This window comes from Babylonia areolata, chromosome 20 (genome assembly GCF_041734735.1).
Source record: "Babylonia areolata isolate BAREFJ2019XMU chromosome 20, ASM4173473v1, whole genome shotgun sequence".
Taxonomy (NCBI): domain Eukaryota; kingdom Metazoa; phylum Mollusca; class Gastropoda; order Neogastropoda; family Buccinidae; genus Babylonia; species Babylonia areolata.
The window spans coordinates 5,364,457-5,380,064 of record NC_134895.1 but is presented as its reverse complement, the minus strand read 5'-3'; the positions used below and the strand labels follow the sequence as shown (position 1 = coordinate 5,380,064).

The window sequence follows — 15,608 nt, the reverse complement described above, 5'->3', positions numbered from 1 at the left end:
GGACTTGCCAGATCAGTGTTGGAACTGCCTGAAATGGAATAGAATAAATTGCAGGTGATCACTGTTTTCAAAAGTGTATATATCTGTGCTTACACATACATGCATGTATGTACTTATTACTGTCTTCTAATAAACAATGCATCCCTTTTTGGGTTCACGCAGAAAAGCATCTGTATGTCCATGTCACGTAGCTGGCCCTGACTGTTGGCTTTCTGTGTCATAATAATAATAATAATAACAACTTCTTCTTCTTCTTCTTCTTCTTCTTCTTCTGCGTTCGTGGGCTGCAACTCCCACATTCACTCGGACGTACACGAGTGGGCTTTTATGTGCATGACCGTTTTTACCCCGCCATGTAGGCAGTCATACTCCGCTTTCGGGGGTGTGCATGCTGAGTATGTTCTTGCTTCCATAACCCACCGAACGCTGACATGGATTACAGGATCTTTAACGTGCGTATTTGATCTTCTGCATGCGTTTACACACGAAGGGGGTTCAGGCACTGGCAGGTCTGCACATATGTTGACCTAGGAGATCGGAAAAATCTCCACCCTTTACCCACCAGGCGCCGTCACCGTGATTCAAACCCAGGTCCCTCAGATTGAAAGTCCAACGCTTTAACCACTCGGCTATTGTGCCCGTCAATAACAACAACAATAATGATAATTTTATGTCATTATAAATTTATTTTTTTAAATGACACATACATAAGTACCTATACAAACAAGAATGTGCTCATGAAAACAAACACACCCACATGTGCACACACATTCAACCAGCAAAAGTTAAAGAAGCAAATTTATCAGTCTGCATGACGTGCGCAATAGCTGAGTGGTTAAAGCGTTGGACTTTCAATCTGAGGGTCCCAGGTTCGAATCTTGGTAACGGCGCCTGGTGGGTAAAGGGTGGAGATTTTTCCGATCTCCCAGGTCAACATATGTGCAGACCTACTTGTGCCTGAACCCCCTTTGTGTGTATATGCAAGCAGAAGACCAAATATGCACGTTAAAGATCCTGTAATCCATGTCAGCGGTCGGTGGGTTATGAAAATAAGAACATACCCAGCATGCACACACCCGAAAACAGAGTATGGCTGCCTACATGGCGGGGTAAAAACGGTCATATACGTAAAAGCTCACTCGTATACTAATGAGTGAATGTGGGAGTTGCAGACCACGAACGAAGAATCTGAAGGGGTGTGTGTGTGTGTGTGTGTGTGTGCGCCTTGTTAGGTTTTTTGTTTGTGGTCAGTGTGTATGTGCCTCTGTGTGTGTGTGTGTGTGTGTGTGTGAGTGAATGGAATGCGTTTGATTGAGTGTGTGTGTGTGTGTGTGTGAGTGAGTGCGTGTGTGTGTGAATGAATGTGTGTGTGTGAGTGAGTGTGTGTGTGTGTGTGTGTGAATGAGTATGTGTGAGTGAGTGAGTGTGTGTGTGTGCGCACACTTACGTGCATGTGAAGACCATGTACTCAGAGGGTCAGAAGCAGGACAGAGGTCTTTCTTTGAAAGCACCAAACAACACACAAAGTCATTCAGATCTGCTTTGAAAGTTTTAATCTAAACTGATCTTTAAATCAAGCAAGAGTATTTCAGATCTGTATACCTTGTACAGAGTACGACCAAGTAAGTTCATTTTGGTAATAATAGATACGTAGAATAGATCTATAATGTACATCTTTAATACATACAAATGTAACATACACACATGTATCAGATTTTTAAGTAAAATACATTATTTTTTAGTTATTAACAGAACATATAAAGAGTCAAAAGTCAACAATCACATACGTATAGAAATATGTTTAGCTAAAATACATTGCTTATTCTACTATCATACAAAATGTATGAAAACTCATAAAGATAAGCGTTTAGCTAAAACGCATTACTTGTACTACTATTATACAAAATGTACAAAAAGTCAACATCACACACACACACACAGATACACACACACACAAAAGAAAAATGTACCGTCTTTTGGCATACATTTGAAAACAAAAACGCTCGCGCAAACACTACATGTAATATGACCTTGAAACTGCAGAAGGTGAGATTGAGATTACAACACCCGCACTGGTGATCTGACTGTATGTTTACAACACCCGCACTGGCGATCTGACTGTATGTTTACAACACCCGCACTGGCGATCTGACTGTATGTTTACAACACCCGCTCTGGCGATCTGACTGTATGTTTACAACACCCGCACAGGTGATCTGACTGTATGTTTACAACACCCGCACAGGCGATCTGACTGTATGTTTACAACACCCGCACAGGTGATCTGACTGTATGTTTACAACACCCGCACAGGCGATCTGACTGTATGTTTACAACACCCACACTGGCGATCTGTATGTTTACAACACCCGCTCTGGTGATCTGACTGTATGTTTACAACACCCGCACTGGCGATCTGACTGTATGTTTACAACACCCGCACTGGCGATCTGACTATGTTTACAACACCCGCACTGGCGATCTGACTGTATGTTTACAACACCCGCACTGGCGATCTGACTGTATGTTTACAACACCCGCACTGGCGATCTGACTGTATGTTTACAACACCCGCACAGGCGATCTGACTGGATGTTTAACTTGTTCCCACACAAGTGCCTTCAGTTTCTGCAAAGTGAGATTAGTTAGAAGTGACAAGCCTGGTGGCAATGTGCTTCGAACGATGGAATCTATTCCACAGGCCGATGTCCATCATTTCCATATCAGCACTGCCTGGCTTTTCAACCTTGATAGTAGTCAGCAAAAGCCGACCTGCCACAGCCTCTACCGACCTGCCACAGCCTCTACCGACCTGCCACACAGCCTCTACCGACCTGCCACACAGCCTCTATAGGCCTGCCACAGCCTCTATCTCTGGTATCTAAATGTAGACATGTGCATGCGGATGATCAAAACATGCATGTTGAAGATCCTGAAACTGTTACCATGCAGTGGACATGGAAATTGTTGACATACCAAGTCTGTGCACCTCCCTCCAAACATATAACACACTGCCTGACTGTCCGGCTGGAGAAATGGTCATGCAGGTAAATAATCACTTGCACAAGCAAGTCAACAAGTGAAGTGCGGCACCAGTGCAGAAAGAGAAGTCTGGCAACAGATCAGAGCAAGGCTTTAGCTGGGAGCCTTGTGGCCAAGACAAAGCGACTTGCAGTGAACCGTTCTTGCTGGACACGACACCACCATTTCTTGTGATTCCAGAACCTGCCAGTATTGTCCAACTTGTATGAAAAGTCAATTCCAATTTAACAATATAAAAAAATCCATTGGTACAACGATTCCAGCTTATGAAATTTTTCAAGAATACTACATAAAATCATATAATTATATATGATATATAATAATTCAAGATAATAACCTTGAAATACAACAGTTTGGTTTAATATAGTGCCTTATTTATTTTTTTAAAATGTTTTTGAAGGCTACTATGATTTGCACACAGTTAGAGAAAAAATCAGCAGTACACAGCTTGTGGTTATGATGATGTCATGACATGTTACTGAAATAATCTGTTAGTGACATAATGTGTTGCAGAAAGTAAAACAGAAAGAGACAAAAAGTTTTGCATCATTATATAATAATGATGTCATCAGAACAATGTTTCCATGGTGAACTAAGTGTATTTCATTTTCCTAAAAATGAAACACACAGTTGTTCAGCAACCTATCTTTTTACAAAAGAACCCACTAATTCTGGCTCTATAATGCGCCAGCGTTTTGGCAATTAACTCTATATGTAGGGGCAGTGAATTCATGTCCACTGTGTCAAGGGCTCAGCACAGGAAGGCAGGCCCCAAACCAAAACTCTCCTTCCATCATTTTAACTTTCCCCAACCCAAGCCAGGTACTTATTCAAATGTGGGTGGAGTAAGGGAAATCTGAAAGTGCCTTTCCCAGTGACATAACGCACACTGCTACCAATAACCAGGACTCCTGCCAAAGAAAGTCACCCTCAGCGCCTTACCCTGCTGCGTCCCCATTCAGAAAGCCACATCACAACAAAAAACATGTCACTGTCACTCACGCCATGTACAGTTCTAGGAGTGCAGGCCAGGCATCCAGCCCTTGTTCAAACAGTACAGACAAACCACAAGTCTTCAGCACAACTAGCATGTCGCAGTCAGTGTCTATTCAACGCAATTTTTAGGAAAAAATATCTTCCTTTTCAAAAACATAAACAAAGCTTACTGTAAGTGTGGGTGGGGAAGATGGGTGTGAATTGGGGGTATACAGGGTGGGGTGAGTAAGATGGGTGTCAATTGGGGGTATGCAGGGTGGGGTGAGTAAGATGGGTGTGAATTGGGGGTATGCAGGGTGGGGTGAGTAAGATGGGTGTCAATTGGGGGTATGCAGGGTGGGGTGGGGTAGATGGGTGTCAATTGGGGGTATGCAGGGTGGGGTGAGTAAGATGGGTGTCAATTGGGGGTATACAGGGTGGGGTAAGATGGGTGTCAAATGGGGGTATGCAGGGTGGGGTGGGGGGATGGACGGGTGCAATTTCTTTAAAATAAAAAAAGACAAAAAAATAAAACCAAAAAAAAAAAAAAAAAAAAAAAAAAAAAAAAAAGCACAATTTGAGGGGTGGGGTGGATTTCCTTTAAAACCTTTCACTTTCAGGATTGTACCTACTCTTTTTCTTCCTTTTTTTTCTAGCCCAGTTTCACTTTTTTTTTTATTATTATTATTATTATTCAACTGAGGAGTGAAAATTACCCACCTCAAATTTTAAAGTGCAACATCTATGTGGAGCTGTTTATTTATCACTAGCGCTATTTCTTTACATTCTTCTGTTTTGTTGTGGTTGTACTTTGCATGCCAGGCAGCTAATACTGACCAGTGTCAGTAATCTGTTGAAGCACTTCCAAAGCTTGCTCCTCTACTTTTCAAGTAATTCAAAAACCATTATCATGGTTTGTAAAACAATCTGTCAGACTGCACAAAAACCATTATCATGGTTTGTAAAACAATCTGTCAGACTGCACAAAAACCATTATCATGGTTTGTAAAACAATCTGTCAGACTGCACAAAAACCATTATCATGGTTTGTAAAACAGCCTGTCAGACTGCACAAAAACCATTATCATGGTTTGTAAAACAATCTGTCAGACTGCACAAAAACCATTATCATGGTTTGTAAAACATTCCGTCAGACTGCACAAAAACCATTATCATGGTTTGTAAAACAGCTTGTCAGGCTGCACAGTGCCCCCAACAGCGACAGGAGGCACAGGAAGAACAGCTGGTTTCCATGACATTTCTGTGTATATCCCTTTGTGGCTGGTGTTTCAGTCTGAAGGTGTCAAAGTGTGAGGGCTGATCCATGTACACTGCACCACACCTGCGTTAACTCTCTCCATACGAACGGCAAAAGAGACGATGTTAACAGCGTTTCACCCCAATTACCATCATCAAAATATTGCAAGTGTAAGGCTCTTATACTGAAGACGTGAATGTTGACAAAGAATACCACAATTCTGATGACGGAAGCTAAAGGTTGGGTCATTCAGACACCCACTGAACATCTGAGGGGTCTGTGTAGAGGAGAAGAGAGGACTGGCCGTACTGAGTGAGTTTAAAAAAAAAAAAAAAAAAAAAAAAGTGAGAAGAATGGAGCAGACACCTGACCGACACATGAACACCACACACTGGCCGCACCTAATTTCCCAATGGCCTCATTCCACTTTATAACTCACTGTTTGCCAGTTGTATCATGTCAAGATAAAACTGAAATTGCTAAGACAACATTGTAAACATCCCAGAAGGTATTACTCTGTCTCAAGTATGAATAAAAAAAAAAAAAATTTAAAAAAAGCGAATAAATGAAAATACAGTAGTGTACAGACAACAAAACAGACAGAACACATCACTGTTCAAAAAACACAATCATAAATGATAGGCACACTGTTGCTATCACTGCGGGTCTATTTACAGCAGACAAAAAGAAAAGAAAAACAAAGTGCAAATTATTATTACTTTTCTTTTAAAAACAGTATTCCAACAGGAAAGCATTCCTGAAATACCACAGAACACTGACATGCATTGCAAGGTATCATTTACTAAACACACTGTTGGCAAGTATACTCTTTTACAGTCTGCAGGCACAGTGAGGCATTTGGGTTTTATTACATTGCTTTGTTAATGAGTGACAGCGCAGAGAAATACACAGTCATTGACGTCACTTACCTGGACTGTAAGCACAGAATAAATCTAAATCAGCTATACACACAATACATTTACACATTAAAACAACAACAAAAACAACAAACAAAGAAATTACAACTTGTTACAAAAGGAGACTACATTTGTGAAGGTACTTCACATCAGGAGAACAATTTATTTCACACATCATCGGCGAAGTCATCATTTACACTCCCAGAACTTTTCATCGCAAAAAGACACAGCGAGAACAATCACACGAGACAAGGCAGTACGTGATGTGCAGTTTGTATAATACAGCATTATGCATCACATTCTTCTATTGCAGCTCACAGTGCAACTGTATCATGAAACATACTGCATACAACAGTTAGTTTCCAGAACCATGTGTTGTCATATCAACCACAGCATAGCATGTTCATCTTATACTGGGCTCTACAAAATAATACTTTGGAGAGTTAGTACTAACTATAAACAATAAAAACATGAAAGCAAATGGAAAAGAAATTATGGAGTCCATACATAATACACTTATGCTCCAAAATATGAAATTTGTCCCCCATAAAGTATATCATTTAAGGAAAATAGTTATTCTTATTTAAAAAAACAACAACAATAACAACCCTAAAACAGGTACATATTTATAAGGGTAAATTCACAGAGAAGAAGTTAAAATCAAGTTTTTCTTTTTCACTGATTAGCAATGATCCATACAAATGGCTGGCACTCAAGGTGCAAACTGTTTCAGAAATTAAATCATGCTGCGATTAAATCAGCACTGCAAAAGGACCGCAGAACTGTGTGTAATAAGCGTATGTGACTTAAACCCAACCATGATTATTGGAAAAGTTGTAAAGGATTGGCCTTCACTGCACAACATGTTCACTTTTGCACTTTGCACAATGCAGTCCATTCATGGAAACTTTTATTTCAGTGCTCTGATCACATTTTTTAAAAAATAAACTTCACTTAAACAATATTCCCAACCAGAGCTGTGTATTTGTTTGATGTTTGTTGTTGTTGTTGTTGTTGTTTTTACCCCATTACTCCTTATTTCGTAAGATACTAGATTTGCACAAAATAATGAATCAACTGGTCAAACATCAAATACATAATTCTTAATTTTTAAAAATATTTCTGTAAAAACAAATGTAATGCATTCTTTCGGTGAAAAATGTACTACAACCTATATCATAAAGCACAGAATCATTCTAAATTCGTGAAAAAAAAAGGAAAAAGAATAAAAGACCAAGCAAACTTGTACAGAGCAGAAGTCATGGAGATACAGAATTCTTGCAGAAGGGAAATAACCTCTGTTGCACTGAACGCACGAATGTGTCACTGAAAGAAAATCTACCCTAAAACAATCTACTTTCCTGACATTGCCGGAATCAAGGAGGTCAATACTGATTTTCAGAGGTAGAACAGGACCAGTAAACTAACTGAACTGGCACTTTGCCATGTTTATGCCTCTGTAAAAAGCTCAACCTGTATTTTCCAAGTTCAACTTGATTCACAGCCTGAATGCAGAGCTGTGAATTATAATGCCTCAGTGTCACCTTTGGATATTGCAACAGTGTGACATGAGCAATGGAAAAAGAAAAAAAAAATCTGGCATGACTTATTCTCTCTCTCTCTCTCTCTTTCACACACACACACACACACACACACACACACACACACACACACACCTCAGGTATCCAAATGAAACCAAACAACAAAAGTAAACCCACAGGACACTGATAAAATAGTGAAAAGGAAAAAAAAAATCATGAAAGGTTTAGCCAAAGCAAGAGATCTATAACCATTGGCAGTGTTGGTATTTTTGCATTTCATGTTAAATTTTGTGAGTCAATTATCCTGTCTCACAATGCTTTTGCGGCCTAACGGAAAAAGACTTAGCATATTTACAGTGCCATTTTTACAAAATACCTGCACAGTACTTACTCATGAGTTTACAGGCCATGGAAACTGTATGACAACAAATTCCCCGCAATAAATCTCTTCACTCTGTTCACTTGCTGTTTTTCCTGACACAGCATATATTGATATACAGACACTCACTTGTTGTATACATACATTCTGACAACAGTACAGGTGTTTTAAAACGGTTGTGTTTTGGCATATTGCTCCTTGTTCCTGAAAACAATTGGCCACCCTGTAAAACCAGAGTCGTTATGAAGTACTGGCACTCAAACTGGGTTCAGTATGCTCTGACAAAAGTTCAGGTACAATATATATTAGAAAAATAAAATAAAAATAGAGAGAGAACTGCATTAAATGGCAGAGTTTCATTCAAAGTTCAATTGAGAATGTGTGAAAAGTCTGTTACTATGATCAGGGAGAAAACAAACAGTGATAAGCCCAGGTACAAGATATTTCAAAGGAAGCAGCAGAACAAGAGAAAAAAGGAAACAGCCAATCTGAGTGCATGTTATTCGCCCATACCTCCAATACACCGCTGTGCATAAAACGTGAAGTGCACAGCATCTCAGCATCATGTTGTTTTTTTCAAATCGCCATGTTTGCTTCAGCACCACCCAACATATCATCTTCATCATCTCTTATTTCATCTGTAATTTGATTCATATGTAATTTCTGATTCTAAAAATAAGACAGCTTCAGCAACAACAAAAATGGGGGCAGCTGTGACATTTCTAAACGTAACTTCAAAACCAAACACTGACGGAAAGTCACACTTGGCAGAATAACAGCACCATCCACAACTGCAATTCCTAACAGTAGCTGAACAATGTGTTGTTCAACTTGGAGCAGATGTAACCGTGTGTCTGGTTTTGTCTTGGGCAGAAAATAAATAGGCTGTAAACTTTGAGCAAGAGATTACTCAGACTTTAAAATTCAAAAGTAATAACCTACCATAATCAGACGCTGACACTGAATACTATAACTGAATTCATCAACATTTACAGCTTCTGCCCATGCAAAACCTTAATTTGATCTTATACTAAAAAATCTATCACAGATTTTTATCATTTCCAAAAGTTCAGCCCAGACAAAAATGTACTGATCTCATCATTTAAAAATACAATTTATCATTGACTTTGCATCATAATCCAAATGTTCATGCCGACTTAAGGATCAATAATAGAAACTGATAGCCAAAATTTATTTTCATCTTTAACGTCTACAAGCTCAGTCTGAAAACAGAATACATTTATCCCTGACATTCTTTAAGCATCCTTACAAATGACAAACTGACAAAAGAAAAGATATTTTTATCTGTGCTTGTATTCCTCCCCTACTGTTGTCAGTCAGTGAACTAAGCAACAAACTGTTGGTGGAAAAACAAACACTAGCAATCAACCCTCCTGTCATGAAAAAAAAAAAATCCTTGTGGACAGAAAGTGCTTTCATGAATGCCTCCTGTTCTCCCTCATCAAGATAACTGAAAGCCAATTTGAATCAGGAAAATTTGTTGTAAAAAAAAACAACAACAAAATCTCTGTCACAAATAAGAACTAATTTTCTGCTAAACAAACAAAGAAGAAAGATCAACTGTTGACCCATGCACAGCTCTGCACATGCCGTGCTCACTAGGATCAGAATGACTGGAAAAAAACAATAATCCCCCCCCCCCCCCCCCCCCAAAAAAAAAAAAAAAAAAAAACAGGGAGGAAGACTCCACACTTCCACAGTGACTGCGTGTCCCAACACTTCAGCTGGATGGACATCTGTTTATCTTCCCCCCCCCCACCCCCCCGCCTCCCCCGACCCCCACAAAACTGGTGAGATGGAGAGAATGTGAGGGCCGCCATCACAAACGTGATGATGGAAGGACCTGCTGGCTCATCCTCTGGGCGTGAGGAGTCAGCACTTGGGGCAGCACTGTCCCGGGATCAACACTGGGTCCGGACAGCTGCTTGCCGGACAGGGCGTGGCCGTGCACTCCACCTGGCCCTTCTGCAAACACAGGGAGGGGTGGTGTATTTGTATTTGTATTTGTATTTTTCTTTTCATCACAACAGATTTCTCTGTGTGAAATTCGGGCTGCTCTCCCCAGGGAGAGCGCGTCGCTATACTACAGCACCACCCATTTTTTTTGTATTTTTTCCTGCGTGCAGTTTTATTTGTTTTTCATATCGAAGCGGATTTTTTCTACACCAATCATGTATCAGTACAATGCGTCACTGTGGTGATGATATCAGTACTATGTGTCACTGTGGTGATGATATCAGTACTGTGTGTCACTGTGGTGATGATATCAGTACTGTGCGTCACTGTGGTGATGATATCAGTACTATGCGTCACTGTGGTGATGATATCAATACTGTGTGTCACTATGGTGATGACATCAATACTGTGCGTCACTGTGGTGATGATATCAGTACTGTGCGTCACTGTGGTGATGATATCAGTACTGTGCGTCACTGTGGTGATGATATCAGTACTATGTGTCACTGTGGTGATGATATCAATACTGTGCGTCACTGTGGTGATATCAGTACTGTGTGTCACTGTGAGAATAGTATCAATACTGTTCGTCACTATGGTGATGATATCAATACTGTGTGTCACTGTGGTGATGATATCAGTACTGTGTGTCACTGTGGTGATGATATCAGTACTGTGCATCACTATGGTGATGACATCAATACTGTGCGTCACTATGGTGATGACATCAATACTGTGCGTCACTGTGGTGATATCAGTACTGTGTGTCATTGTGGTGATGATATCAGTACTGTGCGTCACTGTGGTGATGATATCAGTACTGTGCGTCACTGTGGTGATGATATCAGTACTATGTGTCACTGTCGTGATGATATCAATACTGTGCGTCACTGTGGTGATTTCAGTACTGTGTGTCACTGTGGTGATGATATCAGTACTGTGCATCACTGTGGTGATGATATCAGTACTATGTGTCACTGTGGTGATGATATCAGTACTGTGCATCACTATGGTGATGACATCAATACTGTGCGTCACTGTGGTGATATCAGTACTATGTGTTACTGTGGTGGTGATATCAATACTGTGCATCACTGTGGTGATGATATCAATACTGTGCGTCACTATGGTGATGATATCAATACTGTGTGTCACTATGGTGATGATATCAATACTGTGCGTCACTATGGTGATGATATCAATACTGTGCGTCACTGTGGTGATGATATCAGTACTGTGCATCACTGTGGTGATGATATCAATACTGTGCGTCACTGTGGTGATGATATCAATACTGTGCGTCACTGTGGTGATGATATCAGTACTGTGCATCACTATGGAATTGATATCAATACTGTGTGCCAGTGTGGTGATGATATCAGTACTGTGTATCACTGTGGTGATATCAATACTGTGCGTCACTATGGTGATGATATCAATGCTGTGCGTCACTATGGTGATGATATCAATACTGTGCGTCACTGTGGTGATGATATCAATACTGTGCATCACTGTGGTGATGATATCAGTACTGTACGTCACTGTGGTGATGATATCAGTACTGTGTGTCACTGTGGTGATGATATCAATACTGTGCATCACTGTGGTGATGATATCAATACTGTGCGTCACTGTGGTGATGATATCAGTACTGTGTGTCACTATGGTGATGATATCAATACTGTGTGTCACTGTGGTGATGATATCAATACTGTGCATCACTGTGGTGATGATATCAATACTGTGCATCACTGTGGTGATAGTATCAATACTGTGCGTCACTGTGGTGGTGATATCAATACTGTGCGTCACTGTGGTGATGATATCAATTCTGTGCATCACTGTGGGAATAGTATCAATACTGTGCATCACTATGGTGATGATATCAGTACTGTGCATCACTGTGGTGATGATATCAGTACTGTGCATCACTGTGGTGATGATATCAGTACTGTGCGTCACTGTGGTGATGATATCAATACTGTGCGTCACTGTGGTGATGATATCAGTACTATGCGTCACTGTGGTGATGATATCAGTACTGTGTGTCACTGTGGGAATAGTATCAATACTGTGCGTCACTGTGGTGATGATATCAATACTGTGTGTCACTGTGGTGATGATATCAATACTGTGCGTCACTGTGGTGATGATATCAATACTGTGCATCACTGTGGTGATGATATCAATACTGTGTGTCACTGTGGTGATGATATCAATACTGTGCGTCACTGTGGTGATGATATCAATACTGTGTGTCACTGTGGTGATAGTATCAATACTGTGTGTCACTATGGTGATGATATCAATACTGTGCATCACTGTGGTGATGATATCAATACTGTGCGTGACTGTGGTGATGATATCAGTACTGTGTGTCACTGTGGTGATGATATCAGTACTGTGCGTCACTGTGGAAACAACATCACTATTGTGTGTCACTGTGGAAACAACATCAGTATTCTGTGTCACTGTTGTTAAACCTCCAAAGGTTTCTGTTCACCTTCAGTACCAATAGTCACCTTGTACAGTTGCCATAATTACCTTACATATATAGGATATGCACAGGTACCATATCTACCTTACAAAGACAGTGCACAGGTACCATACCTACCTTACATACACAGACAGTGCACAGGTACCATACCTACCTTACAAATACGATCTGTACACAGGTACCACACCTACCTTACATACACAGAATATACAAAGGCACCATACCTACCTTACATACACAGATTATACACAGGCACCATACCTACCTTACATACACAGAATATACACAGGCACCATACCTACCTTACAAATACGATATGTACACAGGTACCACACCTACCTTACATACACAGACTATGCACAGGTACCGTACCTACCTTACATATACAGGACGTGCACACATCTTGGGACCAGCGGTGTCCATGGCGTCGCAGCCTCCCAGAGACATCTTGGCAGTGTCGCTGTCTGCCCCTTCCTTTTAACTTTTTCTGCAGGAATCGGACCTGGTCAACACACAAAGTTGTATAGTGTAAGTCCAGAGATTTCTCTCCTCAAAGTCCATCACTCTGATAACACAGTTCATTTTCAGTTTCAGTAGTTCACTGCATTCGGACAAATCCATATACGCTACACCACATCTGCCAAGCAGATGCCTGACCAGCAGCGTAACCCAAAGCGCTTAGTCAGGCCTTGAGAAAAAAAAAGAAAAAAAATGTGAATAAATAATAGATAAGCTTACATAAATAAATAAATAAATAAATAATAATTATAATATAAAAAAGGTAGTAGTAATAATAAAATAAAATTAAAAAAATAAAAATAAAAATAAATAAGACAACAATGATGATAAATAAGCAAATAAATGTAAAACATGAAGATAACACAGTAACCCATGACTGTGTAACGCATGGCAGCTATGTGCGTGGGCGCTGTCAAACATATCTTTTGTTAAAACGAAACGGGGATGAGCACAACTGCCTTCCCACACACCCCTCCTCCTCCCCAAAACCATATCCCCCACCCCACCACACTCCTGTATTCAATATCCTAACAGACTCATCAATTTGTGATTGCATCAAATAATGAGATCATCAACAGTCAATTATATACTAAGTATGCTTACATAAAAAAAAGATTATTCCCTGCATGAAAAATAAAATAAAAATGAGTATACTGCTTTATTGTGAAAAAAACCCCAATCATCTTCTATGCAAGAAAGATAAAACATACCTTATCAGCATAAAAATCTGAAGGAAAAAAAACTAAGATTCTTTCCTGCATAATAGACATTATGTACTTTTTTCTGCATAAAAAATCTTAGACAAAAAATCCATAATAAGAAAGACATAACATACCTTTTTCTAAATAAAAAATATTCTGAAGAAAAGAAAACAAACCCTCCAAGATTTTTCCATGCATGAATGACATGGCATGGTTTTTTTTTCTGAATTTCAAAAAAACAAAACTTTAAAAAATACAAACAAAAAAACCACCACCAAAAGCAACAACCAAACCATTGGCATGAAAGACATGACATACCTTTTTCTGCATAAAAAAAATCTGAGAAAAAAAAGCAAACAAAAAATCCCCCCAAACAGCATCAAACCGTTAGCATGAAAGACACACCGTACCTTTTACTACATCAGTTTCAGTTTCAGTAGCTCAATGAGGCCTTACTGCGTTCGGACAAATCCATATACGCTACACCACATCTGCCAAGCAGATGCCTGACCAGCAGCGTAACCCAACACGCTTAGTCAGGCCTTGAGAAAAAAAAAAGGTAAATACATAAAAAACAGAACTACTACTAATAAAAAAACAAACAAAAAAACTTGATGAAGTCAACTATAAGCGTAAAATAAATAAATAAATAAATAAAATAAAATAAATAAATAAATAAATAAATAAATTGTCAGCTCAGTGACAATCAATCAGTTCATCGATCTACACTGTCCCCTTTGCAGACACGTCTTTGTACAGCAAATTTCTTCTTTTCTTTCTACAACAACGAAAAGAAAAAAAAACCCAAAAAACAAACCAACCAAAAACAACCCCCAAAACCCTCGGCACTAAAGACACACCATACCTTTTTCTGCATCAGCTCCAGATGGTGGTTCATTTCCATCATGGCCGCCTCCATGCCTTCGATCCGCACGTCCATGATGTCTACATCTTCCTTCATGCACTTCTCCTCCTCCTCCTCCTTCTCCACCTCCCCTCCCCTCTCCTGCTGCTTCTCCGCACCTCTGTCGTGTGCGGGGTTGTAGGTGACGTTCCTGCTGGCTGTTTCCTGGCCGTCGTTGTACATTTCCTCTGTCACATCCAGCCCCGGCCAGTCACGTCGGTCCTCCAGTCGGGGGTCAATGGGTCGATCCTCAGGGTAGCTCTGGTCCACTGAGCGACGGCCGCGGAAATGGCTGGTGAAGGAGTTGAAGCTTCCACGACGACGACAGTCTGGAATTTGGACACGTTCTCATGAATTATCTCCCTTCTTTATTTTCATTTTACTTTTTTTGGGGGGTGTGGGGGGTTAGGGAGGCAAGGGGGTGGGGGAGGGGCAGGAGCGTGGTGATGAAACAATAAACTGAGGACCTGTGTGTAGAGTGTACTTAATGCACATAACAAACCTCGATAACGAAGGGGTTGATGAGGCAAATTGTGTAGAAAAAATCACTTTGATAATAAAGCATACAAATAAACTAGCAGGGAGAAGAAAGGAAGGTATGGGTGACACTGCATTGTATCAAATTTGGGCCGCTGTCAGCTCCACCCTATTGTCTCTCTCTCTTTGTTTAACCATTAAAGGAAATTTTCTATCTAAAATTACGTTTAAGTAACATACTTGCCGTGACCCACTAGTGCAGACTCCGGCAGGGTCTGACATTCCTGTCCTGTGCAAACTACTGTCCGCCTATGCGTAGAAAACGGAAGTAGCTACGGCCAATAACCTCCCGGAAGTAGGTAACCTCCCCTTTGCCCCCCTGACTAGCGCCCTCTTTTTCTGGCAGCCATTATGACTCCTG

General features: G+C 40.3%; 1 protein-coding gene and 1 long non-coding RNA gene across 3 annotated transcripts in view; both read right to left on the bottom strand.

The window, feature by feature from the left end:
• Positions 1 to 1,536: 1,536 nt before the first annotated feature.
• Positions 1,537 to 9,756, bottom strand: LOC143294922 (uncharacterized). Its single transcript, XR_013056972.1, has 2 exons — positions 2,835 to 9,756; positions 1,537 to 2,792 (listed from the first exon to the last, which is right to left on the bottom strand). It is a non-coding gene; the product is annotated as an uncharacterized LOC143294922 (long non-coding RNA).
• A 165-nt stretch (positions 9,757 to 9,921) lies between these two features.
• LOC143294928 (peroxidasin-like) overlaps positions 9,922 to 15,608 on the bottom strand; it is an 85,433-nt gene continuing 79,746 nt past the window's right edge. For both annotated transcript variants that reach the window (XM_076606444.1, XM_076606445.1), the window contains 3 exons: positions 14,672 to 15,039; positions 12,963 to 13,088; positions 9,922 to 10,098 (listed from right to left, as the gene is read on the bottom strand). In XM_076606444.1, the coding sequence (XP_076462559.1) occupies positions 10,006 to 10,098; positions 12,963 to 13,088; positions 14,672 to 15,039 (587 nt within the window). In that variant the 3' untranslated portion in view covers positions 9,922 to 10,005. The remainder of the gene's footprint in view (positions 10,099 to 12,962; positions 13,089 to 14,671; positions 15,040 to 15,608) is intronic.